Raw genomic sequence first — 25,004 nt, forward strand, 5'->3', positions numbered from 1 at the left:
AGGACAGTGTCCTTTTTTTCCACCCTTACTCCTAGAGGCTGTATGTAAACTGCTCAAGGAACATGTGTACAGCTGCCTGCCATGTGGCTGGGGGTGGGGATGAGTAGCTGCTGCTGTGTTAAGAGCTGAAATTGACCCAAATTAACAAAATTTTACCATCCAAGCCTTCCTCTGGAAGTTGCAATGCTTCAACACATTCCAAAGTTCCAAAATAGTTACATCAGACAGATTCTGCCAGTGCCATTTTTGTCTAGATGGGAGACAGATTCCTGGTGCTTCCTACTCCACCATCTTCCCAGAATCCTTGTCTAGGATAATTTTATCTAACTATTGAGGGAAGACTTTTTTAGTACTCTAGCTGATGACTTTTGAATGATGTGATTTTCCAATCTGTTGGAATCGGGCACTATACCCTCTCATCCTTTCCAAACATTTCTTCCTCTGCCTTGGGTAGCTTGTTCACATGCATGCACTAATCAATTCTCAGGTGAATATTTCAGGAGGATCATCTGCAGATCTCTCTTTACAGAATTCCTCTCTCTAATTCTCTGCCCTGCAAATCCTAGCCACTTTGTCCAACTCAGATTCCCAGTTCCATTCCCTCAACTTGAGGCTACCAGGTCTTCCTCACATCATGGCCCTGAAACTTCTACCAGGCAGTGAGCTGGGTAATTGTAGGGCTCACTCCCTTTGTTTCCCATCTTTCAAAGATCTCTGTTCGTCATTGACTGATGTTCAATGTTTAAGAAACATTGTCTCACTTAATTAATTAATTACTTTTTTAGAGAGCGAGAGCAAGAGCAGGGGAAGAGGGAGAGAATCTTAAGCAGGCTCCATGCCCAGTGCAGAGCCCAAAGTGGGACTCAGTCTCATGTTGTCTCACTTATTTTGTTTCAGTTTTTTTTGTTGTTGTTGTTTCAGGTGGGAGGGTGGTCAGTCCCTATTACTACATCTTGGCTGACAGTGAGGCTGAAGCTCCAATTTAAAATTAGTATCTTCCTCATATGAATGTACTAATGGTACTAATTGGTACTAATCTATATCTTTCTTGGTAATACAAGTTATCTCTATCTTTTCTTAGTAGACTATGAGCTTCTGGAGAGGAAGATAGAAATCTGAGTCACAAAAGGGACTTGACAAAATGAAAAATATGAATGCTTAGTAAGTATCTACCTAATAGATTAAAGTATTAAAAGTTAACCTTATTTAGCATAGGATTGCTAGACTTATAAGTCATGGAAATGTCATGGAGATATACCATATGTTGAGAGCTGTAAGGAGTTACGTGGTGTTTCTTAGGAGAACCTTTGTGATAAAATACAGGTCTTAGTTTCTTAGTTAATTAAGTGAATTTGTGGTGAGTTAAATTAATTAAAAAAAAAAAAAGACAGATGGATCAAATTAGAACTGGCCAGTTCTTTAGACATGTGGCTCAGCAGTGATTCAGTATATAATCACTGGCTTAGATTTAGAAGGCATGATTTTATAGTATCTGTGTCTTTTAAGGACAGGGTATAGGAAGGGTCTTATCATGTATGTCATGAACAAATGTCTATCTTGGACATTCAGCATTCCTTTTCCCTTCCTAAACATACATAGATATCTTTCTCAGGAGTTGTATATAGTTTTGGTGAGATGCTCAATCCAGGTACATGCTTCTTCATATTAAAACTGAAGGAGCCATATTCTTTTCACTGCGAGGTTGGAGACATTTTACTTAAGCTTGGTCTATTCAACTTTTTTTTCTATAACTTTGAATCTTATGCAAGTGACCACAGGAAAAGGGAATATTGCAGTTCATTATGTCATCTTCAGCACCCCAGATGTATTTTTACATGTACTAGTGCCTGCCCTCCCTCACTTCTGCCCACTTCTAATCCTGGTTCCTCAACTTTTATAAGTTGATTTATGAGGTTCTAATTCTTTAAAAAAATGCCATTTTGCTTATATAAGAGGGAGTTGTCTCTGCTGCTTGTGACATAAGAGCCAAAGCCCATACAGTGTAATATGCTATCTTGCCTGTCCAGGCTTGGAGTTTTAGACAGTCTTTTCAGTTGACCAGGCTGTGCAATTGGCTATAAGTCAATGTGAGCAATGTGGGAGAGAGGTCTGCTACAATGATTAACACAGACTTGGTCTGCACTCACAGACCTACCCAGACCCCAGGAAGCCGGTCTTGATGTACACTGTGCTGATCAGGCAATAACTTGGGTATGGCATCTGGTGTGAGCAAAGTATTTTTAAGACTACTGACATAAAAAAACAAACAGACAAACAAAAGGCTACTGACATATTGGAAAGGCATCTCTTGCATTTGTCCTAGGTGGTAAGAACTCTACAAACTGTGATAGAAATGGTGTGGGCTGGAAAATTAAAAATGCAGGGTAGGAGCCTTATCTTTTAATTTCTATATTTCTGCAAGTAGCTAGCCATCCATCAGAGCTGAAGGGAATTTTTTAAGAGAAGGCAATTTATAAACTATAAAGCACTGAGCAAATGTGATGTTATGTTGAAGCATTATGAAGTAATTTACTGAATAAATTTCATTAAATGTAAGCCAATATGAGGCAAGGCTGATGCAACTGCTCAGCTCTTTAGGAATTAAGATCTTTTGATATAGTAGCCACTAGTCACATGTAGCTATTTAATGAAAGTTAAATGAAATTAAAAATTTAGTTCCTCAATTGTATACATCAAGTGCTCAATAGCTACATATAGCTAGCAGCTACCATATTGGAGAGCACAGCTCAGTTTTCTTCCATCACAGAAAGTTCTATTGGACAGTACATCTCAAGAAAAGTAAATGCTAGGATAAGACTACTGAGTCTAGGGGCACCTGGGTGGCTCAGTTGGTTAAAGTGTCCAACTCTTGATTTCAGCTCAGGTCATGATCTCAGGATGGTGAGATCAAGCCCCATGTTGGGCTCTGCACTGGGCATGGAGCCTGCTTAAGATTCTCTCTTTCTCTCCCTCTGCCCCTCCTCCCCTTCCTGCTTATGCTTTCTCTCTCTCTCTCTCTCAGAAAAAAAAAAAAAAAAAAAAAAAAAGATCACTGAGTCTATAATCTTTTCTATTTTTTAAAAGATCGTATTTACTTGTCAGAGAGAGAGCACGCAAGTAAGGGGAGCTGCAGGCAGAGGAAGTAGCATGCTCCCCACTGAGCAAGGAGCCTAATGTGGAACTTGATCCCAGGACTCTGGGATCATGACCTGAGCTGAAGGCAGATGCTTAACCAACTGAGCCACCCAGGCATCCCTCATCTTTTCTATTTTAATGATGTGGAAATGTTTATTTTGAAATATAGGGTTTCCTAGTTTAACAAAACTGGAGGTATCTGTGCTGAAATCCTTACTCCCACTTGCACTGATGTGGAGATGGGTGTCTTAGCCCCTCAGCTATGGCTGGTGCTGCGGGCACCCCCATCTAGGACCTGCTACAGGCAGGGATGGGAGGAGGCAGTGGTGAGCAGAGAAGGAGCAGCTGTTTCTTGCTTCCAGCTCTTTCCTAGGCTCAGGCTATTGCTCCACCCTGAGGGCATCTGCATTTAAAGCAGAACTTTCTCCCTGCCTTCCCAATGTTGGCACTTGTGCTCCTATAGCTCAGCAGGCAACCCTAATCTCTTCCCTAGACAGCGGAGGAGTCCGTGTGGGGAACCTCAGCTCACTTTCCAAAGAATGACTGTGTGTTCCTGTGTGTGAGGCTACAGGGTCCCTGGAGGAGGTGAGGTTCATGTGTTCCAACCTGGTCAGGCCTGGATGCTCTTCATATGCTGGTGTGGGACAAGTGTTCCTTCCAGAAACATTTTTTTATAGTTTGCACAAATGTAACAGACCATTTAATGATAACTAGACTCTAAATAATTAAATCTTAAAATGGTTTTGTACTATGAATGGGAGTTGCTGGTTTAAAAATTTTTTCTCATTAGATTTATATCATATTGAGAAATAAAATTTAGTTTACCAAAAAAAAAAAAATTTGGAAGATTCCATCAGGCATATTTAAGGAATGACTATGAAGGTCTTCTATCCAAATAAGAGAGACTATATGCTGACTGAGTATTGTCTTCCAAAGCATCCCTTGGATGTTTGTCTCCTCCTCCTCAGCAGCTCCCAGTGGTGAGGGTGGGAGTGAAGACAGTGTGATGCTTGAATGTCTCATGTCAGTAAGGACAGATGTTGGGAGGAAGAGGCCTTGGATGCCCAGAAAGTGTGAGGAAGGCCATCAGGCATTCCCACAAGTGGTGGGGAGGGGACACAGGCAGTAAGTCCTTTGCAGACTTCAGAAAGAATGGACACCAACAACTGTTGTAGATAGGGAAGGGAAAAGTATGGTGATAAAGAGTGCAGCAGCTGTTCAGCGGAGATGGTCACCAGCTGACGATGTAAAATGTTGCCATGCATTTGGGAACTCCCGCTGTACTTGAAGAGTGCCAGAAATGTGAATTTATAGAAATCTGCTTATATTTTCCCAGGACTTACAATTTAAAACTATAACTTTATACCTGTTTTTAAAAATTATGGTTGAAAGAGAAAATAAATCCACACCTGTGAAGAAAAAGGACTTTTAATTCACATAACTAAAAACGAAAAGCACTTCCCGATTCCAGAATACCAAAACAGCAACAACAAAATCTTCAAGACTGCAGAGATACCTGTGTGCTCTTCCAGGTCATTTAGGTTGACAATTAACAGATTAGATAGAGCCTTAGTGCAAGGTAAACATTATAGGTTCAAATCCCAAGCAGGGATTAATCTGTTCTCTGCTCAGGTCACAGATTCCATGCTTAGCTGTTCCAGCCTGCTGTTCTCCCAATATATGCTAGTGATTATATGGGTGGGAGCAGAGCTCCCTTCCACCTTCCTTGAAACAATGAAACCTTACCTTTTATTGCTGGTAGATAGAAGCCTCAATTAAGTAGAATATTAATCAAAGGTGTTATTCTACTATAAAGCACTTTACTTTGGAAAGAGTCATGTAACTAAGACAATATTTTCCTACTCTGAGCTGTAGATGAATTGATCAATAACAGATTGGCTGAAACGTAAAAGAGATGAAAATAGTATTTCTGTCATTGGTTTTCCACCTACTGATAATTTTTGCACACCATGGGCTTGTTCTCTTTGTGTATTAATCACAATGTTTTTCCTGAGATTTCATTTTGTAATTTTTGTGAAGCATAGGACCATGTCCTTTTTAGCATTTTTTAAAGTTTTTCCTCACTTGAGTGACAATCTCTTGGTGAAATTAAAAGTTTTATCATGCACTCTAAGTGGATTGTCCAAGGATAAAGTCATTGGATATGAAGGTCCCCAATCATTAGTTGCCATGTGCTGTGAACCCAAGAATATATTATAATTTTTTACTGAATTTTAAATGCAGATGTTTACTGTAAAAATAACGATATTAAAATTTTTTTTACTTCAACCAGCCCCTGAATTTGAGCTGAGGATGCACATTACATAAAATATTTGTCAGCCAAACATCTTGACAGCCATTAATAATATTAGTTAAAAAAAAAAATGAAAGAATGAGCTTTTTTAAAAAGGTGAACACATAGCTAAATAGGGCGAGTAAGCATACATTAATTTTATGTTTTACACTTAGGAAAACAAATTTTAGAGTTTTAAACAGTAAAATAACTTGTCCATGTTCTCAAGCATAAAGTCAACATAATTAGTTATGTGGGAATAATAAATATAGGAGCCAACATTTACTGAGTATTCGCTGTGTGGCAGGCACACAAATCACCTCATTTAATCCTACAACAATCTGGGAGGTAAGTACTATTGACGTCCTCACCGTACAAACGATAAAGCCCAAGGCCTGGAAAGGCAGCAATTTTGACAAGGGCACAGAGCTGGCAGGACACAGATTTGGCCGTCTGACTCCAGAACCTTACTCCACAGACGCCACACTGCCTTAAGGTGAAAATTTATTCCCGAATCCCAGATTCTGGCGCTAAAGCATTTACAAAATGAGAAACGGGCATGTTTAAAGTAAAGACGGTAAATACACGGAAGGCAATGCTATAAATTAAAGCGCAGTGAGTGACTGAAACGATCCCTCTTCTCAACCTTGGGGGCTGCAGTGGGTCGCAGAGGCAGTGGGGGTGTTTCGGGGGTGTCCGCACTTCATGTGGCCGTGAACGGCTCACTGCGCTTCTAAGTAACACACGATCCTGGTTCGTTACTCGTTCCGCGCCAGGGCAGCGGCTTAACTCGCTACAGTCTGTTTTTAAAAAATCGAACATGCTTATCAAAATACCAAGAGCATCTTACTTAAGTATGTATCGCACCGGCTTGTACCTGAGGTGAAGTTATAAGAAAAGGCGTGAAAAAAATCCAACTGGCCTTTCCGGGGACAGAGGGCGGGGGCTTCTCGGAGCCGCACGGGCGCCGGCTCCTTCTGCTCCGCACCTGCTGTCGGGCTGCTCCCCCGCGGGGGTTCCTCAGAAAAGAGCAGATGGCAGGGCTGGAGGAAGGCAAAAATGCCCCTTCCCAACTCTCCTTACGAGTTCAGGGTTCCTAAATGCTCCGTTCTGCAAGACATTAATGCGTCTTTTAAAGAGTCTTCCTGAAGCACGATAGACACCCAGGATTACCCTCGGTTTCACAGCCATTGCGGCAAAGCCACCAAAGCAGCAGGGGCTGAACCCGCCGTCCTCGGAGGCGCTGCCGAGCCCCGGGGAGCCAGGCAGGCGGCTCGCGGTGGGAGCAGACTAGGGCGGGCGCTGCGAGGAGCCACGGTCCCGCCGCTGTGGCCGTGACCCCGACAGGCCGCCGCTCCGCCCGGCGCGCGGGGGCCACAGCCCCGTCTGCGGGAAGCGGGCTCGGCCCGGGGCGCTGCGTGGCGGCCCACACCGCTCCCCCCGAGGGCCCCCAGCGAGCACCCCGGTCTGGGGACGCCCGGAGTCCGGAGGGGCTGTGCCCCAGCGAGCTAAAGCGCCGTCACCACTTAGCACGCGCTCATCTCCGAGCTCCGGTACCCACCCCCGAGGACACGCGGCACGGCAAGGACCGGTGCCATCTGCTGCCCCTCCGCCCGACGCACCCCGACTCCCGAGCTCCGGACCAGCCTGCCCGCCTTTCCCTCTGCGGGCTGACCGGCTTCGGGGTCGGGACGCGGCCTTTTCCGGGTGGGGGGACCCGAGGGACGGGGTCTCCTCAGGGTGACGGGGCCCGCGGACGGGGACGGGGGTCTCCCCGCGGTGACGGGGCCCGCGGACGGGGACGGGGGTCTCCTCAGGGTGACGGGGCCCGCGGACGGGGACGGGGGTCTCCTCAGGGTGACGGGGCCCGCGGACGGGGACGGGGGTCTCCTCAGGGTGACGGGGCCCGCGGACGGGGACGGGGGTCTCCTCAGGGTGACGGGGCCCGCGGACGGGGACGGGGGTCTCCTCAGGGTGACGGGGCCCGCGGACGGGGACGGGGGTCTCCTCAGGGTGACGGGGCCCGCGGACGGGGACGGGGGTCTCCTCAGGGTGACGGGGCCCGCGGACGGGGACGGGGGTCTCCTCAGGGTGACGGGGCCCGCGGACGGGGACGGGGGTCTCCTCAGGGTGACGGGGCCCGCGGACGGGGACGGGGGTCTCCTCAGGGTGACGGGGCCCGCGGACGGGGACGGGGGTCTCCTCAGGGTGACGGGGCCCGCGGACGGGGACGGGGGTCTCCTCAGGGTGACGGGGCCCGCGGACGGGGACGGGGGTCTCCTCAGGGTGACGGGGCCCGCGGACGGGGACGGGGGTCTCCTCAGGGTGACGGGGCCCGCGGACGGGGACGGGGGTCTCCTCAGGGTGACGGGGCCCGCGGACGGGGACGGGGGTCTCCTCAGGGTGACGGGGCCCGCGGACGGGGACGGGGGTCTCCCCGCGGTGACGGGGCCCGCGGACGGGGACGGGGGTCTCCTCAGGGTGACGGGGCCCGCGGACGGGGACGGGGGTCTCCTCAGGGTGACGGGGCCCGCGGACGGGGACGGGGGTCTCCTCAGGGTGACGGGGCCCGCGGACGGGGACGGGGGTCTCCTCAGGGTGACGGGGCCCGCGGACGGGGACGGGGGTCTCCTCAGGGTGACGGGGCCCGCGGACGGGGACGGGGGTCTCCTCAGGGTGACGGGGCCCGCGGACGGGGACGGGGGTCTCCTCAGGGTGACGGGGCCCGCGGACGGGGACGGGGGTCTCCTCAGGGTGACGGGGCCCGCGGACGGGGACGGGGGTCTCCTCAGGGTGACGGGGCCCGCGGACGGGGACGGGGGTCTCCTCAGGGTGACGGGGCCCGCGGACGGGGACGGGGGTCTCCTCAGGGTGACGGGGCCCGCGGACGGGGACGGGGGTCTCCTCAGGGTGACGGGGCCCGCGGACGGGGACGGGGGTCTCCTCAGGGTGACGGGACCCGGGGACGGGGACGTGGCCCGTGGACCGGAGGGGGTCTCCTCAGGGTGACGGGGCCCGCGGACGGGGACGGGGTCTCCTCAGGATGACGGGGCCCGCGGACGGGGACGGGGTCTCCTCAGGGTGACGGGACCCGGGGACGGGGACGTGGCCCGTGGACCGGAGGGGGTCTCCTCAGGGTGACGGGGCCCGCGGACGGGGTCTCCCCGCGGTGACGGGGCCCGCGGACCGGAGGGGGTCTCCTCAGGGTGACGGGGCCCGCGGACGGGGACGGGGTCTCCCCGCGGTGACGGGGCCCGCGGACCGGAAGGGGTCTCCTCAGGGTGACGGGGCCCGCGGACCGGAACGGGGTCTCCCCGCGGTGACGGCACCCACAGCCGCCGCCGCGAGGCCGTCCCGGCGCCCCCTCCCTCGGGCCGCTCGCGCTGCCTCTCCCGGCGGGCGCGCTCCCCCGCCGGGGCCGGGATCCGGACTGGGCGCGGGCCCCGCAGGCCGCGGCACCGCCTCTTCCGCCCTCCGCCGGCCCGCGTGCGTCAGCCTGCGCCGCCCCGCCCCGCCCCGCCGCCGCCGCCGCCGCCGCCCGCGCGAGGCCGCCTCAGCCTGGCCCGGGCCTCGAGCGGCGCACGGCGCAGGTCCCTCCCGCCATGGCCCTGGGAGGCGGCAGCACATGGCGGCCGCAGCGGCCATGAGCGCGCCCGCGGCCCGCCCCGGCCCCCCCTAGAGCCCGCCGCCGCCCCGGCCGCGCCACGGCCCCGCCGCCCCCGGCCCCGCCGCCCCCGGCCCCGCCGCCCCGCCGCCCCGCGCCCGCCGCCGCCGCCGCCGCCATGGGCGTGCAGGGCTTCCAGGACTACATCGAGAAGCACTGCCCGAGCGCCGTGGTGCCGGTGGAGCTGCAGAAGCTGGCCCGGGGCAGCCTGGTGGGCGGCGGGCGGCAGCGGCCCCCGCACACGCCGCTGCGCCTGCTGGTGGACGCCGACAACTGCCTGCACCGCCTCTACGGCGGCTTCTACACCGACTGGGTGAGCGGCGGCCAGTGGAACCACATGCTCGGCTACCTGGCCGCGCTGGCCAAGGCCTGCTTCGGCGGCAACATCGAGCTCTTCGTGTTCTTCAACGGCGCGCTCGAGAAGGCGCGGCTGCACGAGTGGGTCAAGCGGCAGGGCAACGAGCGCCAGACGGCGCAGCAGATCGTCAGCCATGTCCAGAACAAGGGCACCCCGCCGCCCAAGGTCTGGTTCCTGCCGCCCGTCTGCATGGCGCACTGCATCCGCCTGGCGCTCATCCGCTTCCACGTCAAGGTGCGGCGGGCGCGGGCCGGGGCGCGGGCCGGGGCCGGGGTCAGAGGGCGCGGGCGCCGCAAGATGGACGCGCGGCCTGGAGCCCCGGGCGCGCGGGGCGCGGCGCCCCGCCCGGCTTCGCGGGGGTGCCGTCCCTCCCCGGGGCGGGCGGGCCGCCGGCCTGAACTTGCACCGGATGCCCCCGCGCGTGCGGCGTGCCCGCACAGCAACAGGTTTTCCGTGCGGGCGAGTGGCTGCGTGGCGCCGGGAAGGGGTCCCGAGCGGGGGCGAGGGGGGCCGCGTCGCGCGGGCTCGCGCCGCCCAGGGCCTGCCGAGGTGGCCCCGCTTTGGAGAACGCAGGGCTGCGTCCGGGTTCCCGCTGAGATGGCAGTGTCGGGGGCAATGGTCCGATTTCCGTGTGCGTTAGAATTCGCGGAATTGCAGATTGGACTCGACGGCATTTTGTTGGTTCTGTGGCCTGGCGCCTGGGGCTCGCAGCGTCTGCCGTGAAGCGTGTAGCTCCGAGTCAGGGCACAGGCGATGTGCGTCCGAGGCGCCAGGATCGAGGTCCCTGCGCAGGTCGTCAGAGCTGCTGCCGCCGGCCGCTCCGCTGCCCCCGTGGCGCACGGGCCCTCGCTGAACCGGGGCCAAGGGCGGCTTCAGGACCCAGCAGCCCCTGCAGAGATAACGTGCGCATCAGTGACCCTCGACTCCACTTTTGATGGCTTCCTTTTCGTTGTTGTCGTTAAAAATTGGGGGGCCTGTTTTGGTTTTTTGGCTGCTGCCACTGTGTCTTCCAACCTGTTTGCCATTATTTCTGCGTGAAAGTGCTTAAGCTCAAAGTTTGTGAAATTCACCCTTCCTGTCTGCCTGAGCGGAGATGGTGGTGGGAAAGCCGAAAGTGGTAGCGGAAGTCCCGCCCCGGTGCCGTTGCGATTGGTGACAGGGCTTCTCAGTGTGCGGGTCGTGGCGGCTGCGAGAGCGGGGATCGGTGTGTGGGCCTGGCCCAGGCACAGCCGGCCCCCTGGGACCTTGGGTGAGAGCCTGGCGCCGCTGGCGTTTTCTGCCCGGGAGCCCGGGCTCCCGGGGAGGTGAGGCGGCGGCGGCGACTGCCAGCGCCTGTCCACCTCCCGGATATTTGGAAAGGTGTTCGGAGCTGGAAACTAGCACCGACAAGGCAGGATGAGCTTTCTGGTCAAATGACTTTCAAAGGAGCTCTGTAAATGCTGTGCAGGGTTGGATTCAGGGTGTGCACAGTCTCTATCTTTTGAAAGAACTCCTGAGTTCTTTTCTGACTGTAAAGAAGCGTCTGTGCGTTTATCTCGCACCTCTCTGTGTGGTTGACCTACTAGGTGCTCAGAATTTTTACCAGTGTGTGAGTGCTTGGAAACTAGATTTGAGATGATTTCTCCCACGGAGGCTTCCAGACACAAGATGATTTTTTACCTGACTGTTTTGCTTTAGGTAGGCTTTTAGCTCCTGGTGCGGAAGCAGAGCACAGTGCCCGTCGCACAGATTGATACGGTCAGGGCTCGGTTACCCAGTGCGCGCTTAACCCGGCAGCCTCACCTTTTTGGAACGCGTCTAAGAAATTTAGCTACTAGAAATTTCTAAGCTGCCAAATGGGAGGTCAGGAAGTTTTGGTACAGTGACCTGAAAAGGAAAAACAAAGCTTTCTTTTTCCTCACTGGAGAATCAAATCCTCTCCTTCTCAGATTTGATTCTGAGAAGCTTGGTAACGCATTTCTAAACTCAGCGTGAGAGAAGGGTGCAGAGGAAAGTCGCCTGAGTCAGGAGCGCCATTAATAGCAAGAAGTGACACTTGGTAAGGGAGAAGATTAAAAAAAAAAACAGCTGTAAAAACCAGACATAATTCTGTGGCCTATCGGGAAGAACCAGGAAAACAATCCTGTGTGCTTGAGTAGCCCCCGAGGGTGGCACAGTGTTTATTCTGCAAGGATGATTTTGAGTCCGAAAAATTTATGTTCAGTGATCCCTAAGGGAATGAAGCAGTGTGTACTTTTTTTTAAGACATGTCCATTAAAACGGTTAAGTAAATTAAAACCATGATAATATATCACCGTATGCCTGTTAGAATGGCTAAAACAAGCGTTACCAACAATACTAAGTGCTGACAAGAATGCTAAGCAGCTGGAAGCGTGTCACATGCCTGGTGGGAATGCAGGCTGGCACACAGCCTTAAGTATGCATTTACCATGTGCTCTGGCAGCGCTGCTCCAGGGTAATTACCCAGTGAAACTTTTGTTCACACAAAGACTGTACTTGAGTGTTCATAGCAGTTGTATTCGTAACAGCCAGAACTGGAAACAGCCAAAATATCCTTCAGTAGGTGACTAAACAAATGGGTCCGGCCATGCTGTGCAGTCCTACTCATCAGCAACAGGAAGTTTTGGTACAGGCAACTCGTGCGTTGAATCTCCAAGGCTTTATGTTGAGCGAAAGAAGCCAGGCTTAAAGGTGTGATTCTCTTAATGTGACATTCTCATGACCAGGTCAGTGGTTGCCAGAGGGCAGGAGTCAGGGGAGGGTGCGGGGATGGAGCTTTTTGGGGTGATGGAACTGTTATGTACTCTGAAGGTGGTGGTGGGAATGCATTTTTTTTTTTTTTTAAAGATTTTTTAATCTATTTTTTGACAGAGAGAGACAGCAAGAGAGGGAACACAAGCAGGGGGAGTGGGAGAGGGAGAAGCAGTCTTCCCGCCGAGCAGGGAGACTGTTGTGGGGCTCGATCCCAGGACCCTGGGATCATGACATGAGCCCAAGCAAGGCGCTTGACGACTGAGCCACCCAGGTGCCCCGGGAATGCATTTTTAAAACCTTAGAACTACACATCAGAAGTAAATAAAAGTTAATTTTACTGTGTGACAATCAGTAGTTTTTTTCTACAGTATTATGTAAAGTTGACAAAGGAATTGCCAAAATTGACATGAAATGTCACTATATGTCATGTTGGGTCCATGAGGCATGTGTCTTATAAAAATCTACCATCTTGTTGGCCTTCTAGGTTTCTGTAAACTGGCAGAAAGGCTTACTTTCCTGTCAGCTTTGCTTAGAGAAATCTTTTTTGACTTCGAAGAGTATGTCTTTGGTAGAGTAATAATTGTAATTTTTTTGGTACAGTAATAATTATATTTCTTTAACCATTAGGAGTTGGCCTATGAGTCGGCTAATTTTGTTCAGGTCAATGAACTGCCTGGCCTGAGCTTGGCCTCTGCCAGTTACTGGGAGTGTTTCCTCTTGTGTGCTTTGAGTCATCACAACCTTTGTAACTTCAGGGAGGGACTGATATTTATTTAAAAATCTTCGTGGCATTAAATCCCTGGAGCTTTCCTAAATGTTCCTGCCACAAGACTTGAGTCGGTGTGGTTTATAATGAAGACCTTCAGATCTTCCCCTGAGTCGGTGCTCTGGCATATTTACTTAGGTCTGACATAATAAAGCCGTGCTCCTGCTTTACGTCAGTGGAAGTCTGTGAGATTTGGCTGTGGCTTGAGATTTTGGGATGATGATGCGTACCCGATGGGGCAGGGACTGACTTGTCGGGTGCCTGCCCTCGCTGGGCCCTTTCACGGCGTTGTCTCATTTGGCCAGCACAGGGTTTTGTTACCCATTTTATATAGGATGAGACAGGATTGCTGAGTAGGCTACATCTGGGGACAAGTAACCAGTAACCTTCTCAAGGAGGAAGTGCCGAGCTGAAGGCAAAGTTCAGTTGCTTTGTGTAAGAATGCCTCAGGGGTGTGCCTACCTGCACTTCACTCCCAGGTCAGATCCGATAGCACAGTGCCTCTGCTGTGTTTTCCAGCTACAGGGGGAGCGGCACGGTTTCTATCCAGGAGAGGCCAAAAACTAGTAGTTACACTTTGTTCTCTAAGACCTTGAGTTGACCAGGGAATACTTCGGTTCAAAATTGACCACATTACAACCGAAACCAGCCACCCATGTAAAATACTGATTTTAAAATATTTATTATCTTGCAGTGTACCAATTTTGGACTGGCTTAACTCAACCTAATGTCTTCAAGATTCATCCATGTTGTGACATTGTGTTAGTTACCCTCCTTTTTAAAGACTGCATAGTATTCCACAGACCACATTTGGTTTATCCATCCATCTGTCCATGGATGCTTGGGTTGCTTCCCCTTTTGTCTGTTGTGAATAATGAGTCATGCTGCTATGAACTTGGGTGTGCTCTCTTTGAGCCCCAGCTATAGTTCTTTTGGAGATGCCTAGAAGTGGAATTGGTAGATCATATGGTAATTCCGTGTTTAATTTCTCGAGGAATTGCCATACTGTTTTCTGTAGCAGCTGCCTATGTATGTTTTGTATTATACATTACACAACATATTATGTACTATCACCATATGGTTTTAATTTTTAACATTAATGTGATCACACAATACATTATTCAGCAATTTGCTTTTTTAAATAAGGATGTAAAAAATCTTTTTATGTTTATATAATTCTAATTCTTTTTAATGCCTGCACAGTGTTCCATAGTTTATCCAAGCCCCTGCTAATGGTACACACACAAACTTGGTAGATCCAAGAGTGTGCATGTTTTAAAAACCTTATTGGACTGTAGAGCCAGCATTATCAGGCTTCACGTTTTTGAAGAAAGCCAGGAATCCAGACTTTTATTTGAAATTATCCCATTTAAAAAATACTATTTAAGCCAAACAAAATAGGCTGTGGGTTGGATTATGCTCTTGAGCCCCCGATCTGTGGTTTCAGCACTGATTTCCATAACATTCATCACCGTGTCTAAATCTCTTCCCTTTTCTTGAAGTTAGACTGATCAAAGCCAGCATTTCTCCTTTGTCTGCCTTATTGAACCCTTTTCGATGATGAGAGTGCTTCTGTTTCCTGGAGCTACTGAAATAAGACTTCCCATAATTGCCACTGTTTTCCACTACATGTTCTTCCTTCTCATAATCGCAGCATCACCTCTTTGAAGTTACTGCTGTCCACGTGTGCACACAGCTTCTGACCAGTCCCACGGCCTGCTCGCAGAGACTTGTTGGGCCGTTGGTGTTATGTGCTTGACACCGTGTCTCCTGACCCCCATTTAGCACATAGCTGACCACTCAGCACCCCCTTCCTGCCTCCTATCCCTCACATCAAGTGGCCATTGTGTTTGTGTTTTAGCCACCCCAGAGTGGAACCCTGTAATTAGCGGGAAACTTCACCGTTAAGACTTTGAAATGCTGTCTCCCTTCTGTAGCCCCAACCCCTTCTGAGCTAGTCTTCATTCTTGTTTCTGTTCCATCCTCTGTGCACTTGGGCTCCTCGGATTTTGCTTATAACCTTCACTGGTTTGAGCCTCGTCATCCACTTCAAGGTCACACTCCTGGCCCCCTAGAGTCGTGTTGCCCCCTCCCCCTGCATTTCATGACCCAGCCTGCTGGTCCCTCTGCAAGCCCAGCAGTCTCCCACGTGCCCTTCCTCACTCCAGTACCCCCACCATGTGAACTCTCCAAGTGGAGCCTATAGGCCGAATAAGTGATTGTGCAAACCCCTTGGTGGTTGTGAAACCAAATTATTGGGTATTTACCAGCATTTAGAAAAAATGATACAGAATAATAACATAGAGCAAAAAGTACACTGCTAGACTTACACTAAGGGTACCATTTTATTCACCAGTGTCTAAGTGTGGGCAGCCGTCAGAATTGTATCTCATCTGACTGGGCCCCACACCTGCTGCCTCACTGGTGGAACTCATCCTGCACACCTTGTCGGTGCAGCCTGCGGGCTCCTCAGGTTAGTCGGTCCTGCCGGCAACTTGAACAAAACCATTAATCCAAACTCTGTACTGAGGTTCAGACCCTCCTGAACTGAGCTCCTTCCACCTGCCCGCATGGCTCACAGTTCCTCTGCCCTCCTTTGTCAGCGCTTCAGCCATTCCACTCCCTGCTTCCCCAGGAAACGTTCAGCTTCCCCACTCTGTTCGTGTTGCTCCTTCTTGTCCAACTACTCACTTCTGCTGGTCAGGATTTTGCTCATACTTTAAAGTCCATGTCAGGTGGCAGCTTCCTTCATGGAGCCTCTTTTTTTTTTTTGTAAAGATTTTATTGATTTATTTGAGAGAGACAACATGAACAGGGGGAGGGGCAGAGGAGAAGGAGAAGCAGACACCCCATTGCTGCATCGTAGGACCCTGAGATCATATCATGACTTGAGCCAAAGGCAGACGCTTACCTGACTAAGCCACCCAGGCGCCCCACACGGAGCCTCCTCTGATGATCCCACAGGTTGGACCAGGCATACGCACAGTGTGCCTGTGCATCTGTGCTTCCTGGGTTCCGCTTTGTTACAACTACCTGTGTGTGCATCCCCAGCTGACTGGAAGCTGCTTGAGGCTGGGGACTCAGGTTACTCCTCTTGCATATGTGTAGTGTAGGTGCTTAACTTTTTAATCAGATATTTGCTTTGTTCTTTTTATATAGACAGACACATTGAATTATTTTCTTTCAACACCTGGATCAATGGCCATTATGTAAGATTTATTTTCTCACCTTATATTCTTTTTTTTTTTTTTTAAAGATTTATTTATTCATTTGAGAGAGCGAGAATGAGAGAGAGTACATGAGAGGCGGCAGGGTTAGAGGGAGAAGTAGGCTCCTCGCCGAGCAGGGAGCCCGATGCGGGACTCGATCCCGCGACTCCAGGATCATGACCTGAGCCGAAGGCAGTTGCTTAACCAACTGAGCCACCCAGGCGCCCCTCACCTTATATTCTTGATACTCTCTTTTCTGACTGGTTCCCAGTTGATGATTCATCTTCCCTTTAGCAAAAATTGAGTACCTGTTACTGGCCAGGCATTAAGGCAATCTATTAAAGAGATTGCAAAGGAAAAAAGAAGTCTCAGCCTCTTACATAGCCTGGCAGCCGCAGTCCTTGCTAATGATGCACAGTAACGTCGTCATCTGAAGGAAAAGTAAACCCTCTATCTTTGACAAGTAGGAAGTTACCTCTTGGAGCCAAGTGCTTAGGCTTCCTAAGAAGACAGGCTGATGGCACAAAACCCTCTTTTTACTATTATATATTCTTAATTTTATTTTTTTAAATTGTGGTGAACTATAACAAAAATTTTACTGTTTTGACCACTGTTAAGTGTGCAGTGCGGTGGCATTAAGTACATTCAACTGTCGTGCAACCGTCCGCACCGTCTGTTTCCAGAACTTTCTCATCTTCCCAGACTGAAACTCTGTCCCCCCCCCCCCCCCACTCCTAGCCCCTGGCGCCCACTGCCTACTCTGTCTTGGAATTTCACTGCTGTCGGGACCTCATGTAAGTAGAATCGTACAGTATTTGTCCTTTTGTGACCAGCTTATTTCACTTAATATTCTTCTCAAGGTTCATCCATGTTTTGTAGCAGGTGTCAGGAGTTGATTCTTTTTCAAGGCTGAGTAATATTCTACTGGGTCTCTACACATTTTCTTTATCCATTCATCTGTTGATGGTTGCTTCCACCTTTTGGCTGTTGTGATAATATTATTATGAGAATGGGTGTACAAATACCTGTTTGAGTTTCTGCTTTCAGTTCTTTCGGTATATACCTGGAAGTAGAATTGCTGGATCCTAGGGTAGTTCTCTGGGTAATTTTTTGAGGAATGGTCATACTGTTTTCCACAGCAGCTGCGCCCTTTTGCATTCCCACCAGCAGTGTATGAGGCTCCAATTTCTTCACCTCGCCAACACCTGCTTATTTATGTTTGTTTATTTTTTTGATAGTAGCCATCCTTATGGGTTTTGAATGGTATCTCATTGTGGTTTTGATTTTCATTTCCTTTATGATTAATGAAGTTGAGAATCTTTTCATGTGCCACTCACTTATTTTGAAAAATTATTTTTCCTTCTAAGACCACTATAACCAGTTCTTATAAAATAGGCAAGAGATGTGTAAGGTAAGAAGCTCTTCAGCTCTGATTCCAGATTTCTCAGGGGGAGAGACTTAGTTTTTAGAGACATCGCTAAAATATGTCATAACTTGAAATTGCCCTTTTAATGTTGACAACAACAATAAAAATCTTCCACCAAATTGGAGTTGACTTTTATGTCCTCATTCCTCTGTTGGACTCGAGCAGGAGTGAGTAGCTTGAGTAATCTCACCCACCCAGGACCTGGCAACTAGAGTTCAAGATCAAGGTGTCATTTTTTAAAAAAGCAAAAGAATTTAGGTCGACTCCTATCCTCTTACGTTCAGGTTAACTTACATCTTTTAAATCTCATAAGTGGCTGGAGGGTGTGTCACATTATTCCCTGAGCTGGTGTAAAACCGTTCTAAGAAAAACCTCACGGTATTTTTTTTCTTGATGTCGGAAAATCTATTTATGACAGACAACTCATAGTGTTTTAGGTCCCGTATGTTTGAAAAGTATGAAGAAGCAGATCCTTTCTTCTGCAGCTTTCTTAAAGACAAATGGTAGCCGACTTTTATCAGCGTTTGTTATTTATGAAGGACTGAACTGTTTACATGCAGTTGCTCGTTAACCGTTGCAGCTGCCCTTTGAGGTGTAGGGATGGTGTTACTTTTGCAGATGAAGAAGTGGAAGTGCAGAAAGTGTTAAAGTGGGCAGTGGGGTTCACCCCCCTGGCGCCAGAGACAGAAACCTGCCTTTATGGCGTCTGTGGTCTCGGGGTACCAGCCTGGGGTTTTCCTTACTGAGGCCATGCAGAATTCCAGGTTTGGCTCACTCTTGGGGAGGGAGGCTTTATCCCTCTACTACCGCTTGTAGGAAGGTGGGTCTCAGGGCTTCGAGTTTTTAGCTTGAAATAATCATCCCAGTATCGTATGTCATAGTTTTCCCTCACTTCTAAAATTAGAATTAAGAACCAGGTGTACCGATTTCGTTATATTCTGCCCAGTTTGTACCTGGAGCTGGAGGCCAGGGAATCAGAGAAGCAGGGTGCTGTCCCCGGGCAGCTTAGGTGGGAGGCGGGCCCCAGAGCAGAGGGCTTACAGGCCCGGAGAGAAGATGCTCAAAAGAGAGGGACAGCCAGTGCCTGTCAGACCCTGCTTCCCTGAAGCCTAACTCTGACATTTACTTTTTATCTTTAATTGAATAATTGCCTTTCAAGTCCTGTTTTGACGCAGCCTAGACCCTTTTCCTGTCCCTAGCCAGACCTTGCACCGACCCAGTCCCAACACCTGCTCTTTGAGGTGGTGCTCGTCTTGAGGCGTTGTCCCGGGGCCCTCTGGCCAGGGGACTTGGTTCATTTATTCGCAGGTCTGTAGTGGCCCAATCTCACCTGCAGTGGGCTCTCCTGCTTCCTGAAGCCCCACGGTCTGCGGAGAGATGTGTTTTCACATAATAGGATCTTAGACTGTGCTGTTCATGCCTGTTAATGCTGTGTTCACCTGGTGAAGTAGCTTAAAATAGTCTTCCAGCTGGTGTCTTGTAGACTGTGGACTTTTTTCTTTTTTAAAATAAACTTAACTGTGGAATAATTTTAGGTTTATAGAAAAGTTGCCAAGATGGTACAGAGGGTTCCCGAATATCCTTCACTCCGCTTCTGTGCACGGTAACAGCTTGTGAGCGAGCGGTTATCAAAACTAAGAAGCTCGCATTGATGCGGTACCATGAGCCTCACTGTGTTCTTCATTCAGTTCTTTTTTTTTTAAAATTTTTTTTTAAAGATTTTTATTTATTTATTTATTTGACAGATAGAGAGCACAAGTAGGCAGAGAGGCAGTCAGAGGGAGAGGGAGAAGCAGACTCCCCGCTGAGCAGGGAGCCCGACGCGGGGCTCGATCCCAGGACTCCAGGATCATGACCTGAGCCGAAGGAAGCCGCTTAACCCACTGAGCCACCCAGGCGCCCCCTTCATTCAGTTCTTATCCCTCCTTCCGCCGGGGTTCTTTTAGGCTCCATGCCCCGATCTTGGTTGCCCTGTGGCCTTCAGGTGTCTCATCTCCTCAGGCCCCTCTGGTCCAGGACAACTCCTCAACCTCTGCTTCTTTGGTGTCCTTGGCACTTTGGGTTACTGAGCAGGTATTTTGTGGGCTGGCCTCCAGTTTGGGCTGCCTGATGCTTTCTCATGTTTTGGGGAGAATGCCCCAGAGGTGCAGTGCCCTTTGTCACACCATACCGTGGTGGAGTCGGCAGGCATCTGCTCTGTGACACGACTTCATCCCGTTGCTGGTTTGCTTCTTTGGAAGTGGTCCTTTGGGCTAGCCCCCTCTTGGGGGGACGGTGGGGGTGAGCTTTAGCTCCTGGGAGGGATTTCACATTATTGTTGGAATTCTTGTGTAGGGCAGACTGTGTTTATGTAATCATTTGTCTGGACTAATATGGGCTCGTGTATTAGTTTTATACTTTGGGTGATAACCTTATATGTTCTTTATTTTGTTGCATAAATTATTCTAGCTTTGGCCATTGGGAGTCTCTCGGGGGGGAGGGGTTTCCTGTGTCCTGGCACACCCCTCCTTCGTTTTGTGAGCACCTCCTTCCTTTCTGGTGCTGCAGAGACATGCCCTAGGATCATCTTGGATTTCCCTGCCCTGGCATCACCCATTTTTCTCAAGGGCCCTGGTTCCATTTCGTGGAGAATGGAATTTAGAAACCACATCAGCGCGCGGGTGTTCTCACTCCTGGGGTGTCGCTGCTTTTCAGCTGTCAACAGCGGGGAGGTGTGTGTGTACACACGTCACCTCTGATGATTTCTGTGCCTGCCTGTGTTGTCACCTACACATCAGTTCATAGGACGTCTCCATGGCTAAGCTGGCACCATAGGGTCGTGCCAGCCTCCTCCTTTTGCCCATGTGTAACCCCGTTCTCTGACGGTGAGACACCTGGCTCGTCCACCATTCATGATGTGGTCTCAGCGCTGTCACCTGCACCCCTGTGCCCTCGAGATACACATTACCAGGAGAGGTCAGCATCTGTGCGGTGCCTGTCCTCAGAAGTCTGACCTTCCATTCAAAACATTGTTCTCCAAAGTTACCTAGGGCAGCAGCCCCCACCCCACTCAGAGAGGCCATTTCAGACTTTTCTAGTACAGTTCTGTACCTTAGCCGGTCTGCATTCATTCCTGGCCCCCAGATGTCCCGGCTGATTTGTTTTTAATTTGCATACGTTAAAGTTCATTCTCCGTGTGAGAGGTGTAGTTGTGTGAGTTTGGACAGTGCATACGTCATGTGTGTCCACCACCTACATCCCCAGCTCTGGACTCTGGCCTCACGGTTTTGTGGTAACGGACCACCACACGTCCATTACCCGCCCACTGGGGGAGGATCGTGTCTCTGTTACCTTATGGTTTTAAGGCCATGTTGCCTTTCCTCAGGTAAAGGTGGGAGAGAACACCAGAAATTTGGAAGTTGAAGGAAACTTAAAGACCCATGAATTGTACATTCCTGGCTGGGCAGGTGGGCGCCAAGCCAGAACTGGAACCTAGGCGTTCTGGTTCTGTCCGCTTTGCCGGCCCTCAGGGTGCCTGAGGTGGGAAAGATGAGCAAGACAGGGGCACAGGTCAGCCCACCTTGACTCGAGCCTTGAAGTCCATGCTCTCACGGGCTTGATTCCTCCATCTTTTGTTTTAGGACGTTAATTCTAGTGGGCAGCTATTTGTTTAACGCTGGGTGTGCTTTGAGGGAGGATTAAGGTATTGTTAATCATTTGCAAATTAGTGTTGTAGTGAATTAATAAGAGCTCATTCACTTTGCTTTTTAATGCCAACTGAAGCCAGATGTTCTGAAAGAACAGGGAACTGTGCTTGGGATGGCGGAAGGAGGCAATGGTGGAGAGCCCCAAGTCCGCCCTCTGCGAGGCCCTTTGCCTGCTCCTTCTGCTGGATAGAGCAGATCTCACCCATCTGTGCAGGTAGCTTAAAGACTCCTGGGGCCCCGTAATGGGGCCCCCAGTGTTCTTCTTTCTTTTGGAATGTACCATGCCAGATGCCAGCCTAGACCCCTGGTTGGCAGATGAGTAAGTGCATGCCTTGTCATCCTTGGGGAAGGAAGAGCGTCTGTCCCCACTATGGTGACACTGAGGAGGCCAGGGTGGGTGTGGCTTATCCTAGTGCTGCTTCAGCGTTTTTATTCATTTTTTTTCCTCTAAGGAAGTTTTCGTTAAGCTTAATTGCACCGTCCTGACACAGCTGTTGGCGTTTGCTGTGTCCCTTCCAGTGTTTCCCCACCGACGCAGCTTCGCGCTGCTCTGTGTACAGGGGATTGATTCTGAACAGTTTGCTTAGTGTTTTGTCGAAAGCTTTTCCCCGTGTTTCTGCACAATACTGCGGGCTGCTGTGTTTGCCCAGCTCCTGGGTGTTAGCTTACGTTCTCCCACGGGAGCCTGCTCTGACCCTCTGACACTCCCAGCATTTGTCACCGGTGCTGGTTTCTTAGGCTCCGTTTCCTGGAGTGAGATCACCGGGTCAAAGGGCACGAACGTTTTAAGGTTCTGGAAGTATAATGCCGATTGTTGTAGGACTCTGAAGCCTTCCTTGAGAACCGCCAGATGAGACCCCATCCCTGCTTCCTCCGAGTTTACCACTGCCACCTCCCCGCTGTGCTCACCTCGGGCCAGTGCACCTGCCCTCCCCCTGGGGCCCTGGTCGTGGGCCCTCATAGCGGGCTGGTCCCCCTCCCCCGCTCCCCTTCCCGGGTGGCTGTGAGGCGTGCAGCCTGGTGACTGGCACGGGGGCGCTCAGGAAGGATGACGGCCCCGGCTGCAGCGTCCTGGGAGAGGGGTTTAATAAACTCTGTCACAAACGTACATACCGGGTGTGCGGTGTGCAGCTCCTGCACTTAATTCTGCCCCATCTCCACAGGGCGCCTGGCTCTGGAGCAAGTTGCCATGCTGCCTTTTCTGGAACTCCTGGGAGGGGTGGGGGGTGAGGGGTGGGCACTCACAGTCTCCTTTCATTTCAGGGCTTCTGGGGAGATTGTGCAGATTTATGATTAAAGTTGTCTGGACGACAGCCAGGGTTTGCTGTGATTTAGAAATGTTTTAAGACGTTGCTGTCATTATAAAGTTGTGCATCCTGAAGTGGGGGGAGGCGGGGGCTTGGGCTGGGAGAGGTGGAGCTGGCCTCACTTCAGAATTTTCTTAAACTGTACTTTTCTGTTTTAGTGAAGGTACAGTGTTTTTAGATAAGGGACGAAAGTGCATTTTTCTATTCTAAGAAATAGAAATAAATTGACTAAATGTTTATATTTTTCTTATGAAGTAAAATGTTTTTATAAAAGTATTAAGAGAATGCAGGAAATTACTTTTCCTTTAAATAGCATTTTTAAAGGGTTTGCCCTTGCTTCTAAGTGAGATTTCATTATAACTAACTTTCCAACAAAATATGGTGACCACTTGTCCTGTGAAATTCAGTGAGAAATGGGAGCAGCTCCACAGTGTGCCCAGCCGGTGACCCCTGAACACTCGTACTTACTGGTTGGATGTGATTTAGTTTTGACTTTAATTCAGTATAGCCACACATTGGACAGTATAGTTCTAAACACTTATATTTAAGGCAAATGTTTTTCAACTTTAGGGCTCTTTGGGGAGTTAATTTTCTACCGTTAGCTGAGTCACTTGATTTAATTTAAAAATCTGTTTTCTCAAATACCTTATCTATTGTAGAAACAAAAAATCTACCAGATTTCAGTTGGTTGAATGAATTTGGGAAATAGGAGAAGAATTGATTGTCTTTGACTTTATATATTTTAGGAAAGTGTTTTTCAAATGCCTTTTGGTATGTTTTGGGAGTAGAAAGATTCCTAGAGCCTTTTACTTTTCCACGGGTGTTGCCCGCTGTCCGCCCTTAGGATGCTACGTTCCCCGAGATTCCTGGGTCTCCGGGATACCTGCGGCGGACCACTCACCCTGGGAGAGTTGGGACAAGGAAAGAAGCTGCAGCTTTGTAGTCTTCATCACTAAGCAGGCAGTGAGTTTCAGCCTGGTCCCCATGGTGGTCCTGAGCCTGGGACTACACCACCAGGTCTGATCCTTTGCACAGGATGACCATGTGACAGTGTTGCTTGGGGTAAACGTTCACCTTTACTTCTGTCCCCATATGCTGAGTGCTCTAGCGTGTATAATAACTAGCAGATCTGTGGGTGAAGGGTAACGCTTGGCTTTTCTGTAAAAAAAAAAAATCCTTTTTATTATTTTACCTATTTGACATATTTCTACTTTGAAGAAATTATTTGGTTTTACCGAGGTGGCTGGCTTCTGTCTCCTGCTTTGACACTTGTTTATTTTCCTCTTCTATCCCTGTTTCTTCTCCCTTTTTTCCCTCAGAATACTGTTACGGAGATCAGCTGGCATTGTGTATTTTTAAGCAGGACAATCTTTGAGTATGACAAGAAATGGGCAGTTAATTTGCAGTTTAGATGGGATTATAGTCACTGACCAGGAGATGGCTCCCACGGAGCTTGCTCTCGGGAGCGGGGTGCCACACCCTTTTTATGGTTCTTTGATTCTTTGGCTCTTTTGGGTGTCTCTGCATCTGGGATCTGCAGGTTCTGCACAGCGGCGTCTACATGGGCGCTGTGGCGGGCGGGCTCTGACCACGTGCTCCTCTCGCTTGCACAGGTGGCCCAGAGCATCGAGGACCACCATCAGGAAGTGATCGGTTTCTGCAGAGAAAACGGCTTCCACGGCTTGGTCGCCTACGACTCCGACTACGCGCTGTGCAACATCCCTTACTACTTCAGTGCCCACGCCCTCAAACTGAGCCGGAACGGGAAAAGTCTCACCACGAGCCAGTATCTGATGCACGAGGTCGCCAAGCAGCTGGACCTGAACCCAAACCGCTTCCCTATCTTTGCTGCTCTGTTAGGTAGGTGGGCAGTGTGAAAACTGCTTCGTTTGATAGGGTTCTATGCTGGGAACACACTGATATATATATATATATATATATTTTTTTTTTTTTTTTTAAGGTTTTGTTTATTTATTTGACAGAGAGACAGCGAGAGAGGGAACACAAGCAGGGGGAGTGGGAGAGGGAGAAGCAGGCTTCCCGCGGAGCAGGGAGCCCGATGCGGGGCTCGATCCCAGGACCCTGGGACCATGACCTGAGCCGAAGGCAGACGCTTAACGACTGAGCCACCCAGGCACCCCGCACACTGATATTTTTAAATGTCAGTGCTGGAATGTTGTGGAGTGTGCCCCTCCTCAGTGGTGTTCCTTACTCAGTATTATTTTTTGGTGTCGCTGATAATGTGCTTCTTTTGTTCTTAAGTATTCGTTTATGTGTTGTTCTTTCCGGGGCGGAAAACTAATTTTGTGAATAAATTCACTAATACTTTGGGGAAAATGGTATTTTAAAATCACAAATGTTAAGCACATCCTCACTATGAAAATTAGACATTTAACCCTTTGTCAT

General features: G+C 49.9%; 1 protein-coding gene across 6 annotated transcripts in view; it reads left to right on the forward strand.

The window, feature by feature from the left end:
- The first annotated feature begins 8,981 nt into the window (after positions 1 to 8,981).
- The window catches only part of FAM120A (family with sequence similarity 120 member A), a 92,389-nt gene continuing 76,366 nt past the window's right edge, over positions 8,982 to 25,004 (forward strand). For 2 of the 6 annotated variants that reach the window (XM_045882099.3, XM_045882102.3), the window contains exons 1-2: positions 9,143 to 9,684; positions 24,212 to 24,458. In XM_045882099.3, the coding sequence (XP_045738055.1) occupies positions 9,211 to 9,684; positions 24,212 to 24,458 (721 nt within the window). In that variant the 5' untranslated portion in view covers positions 9,143 to 9,210. Of the gene's footprint in view, positions 9,685 to 24,211; positions 24,459 to 25,004 lie in introns of all 6 variants that reach the window. The other 4 variants (XR_010407547.1, XM_045882103.3, XM_045882098.3 and 1 more) reach the window with 4 other exon arrangements.

Source organism: Mirounga angustirostris, unplaced genomic scaffold, assembly GCF_029215605.1.
Source record: "Mirounga angustirostris isolate CCGP_5_RB_7025 unplaced genomic scaffold, mMirAng1.0.hap1 SCAF_15, whole genome shotgun sequence".
Taxonomy (NCBI): Eukaryota; Metazoa; Chordata; class Mammalia; order Carnivora; family Phocidae; genus Mirounga; species Mirounga angustirostris.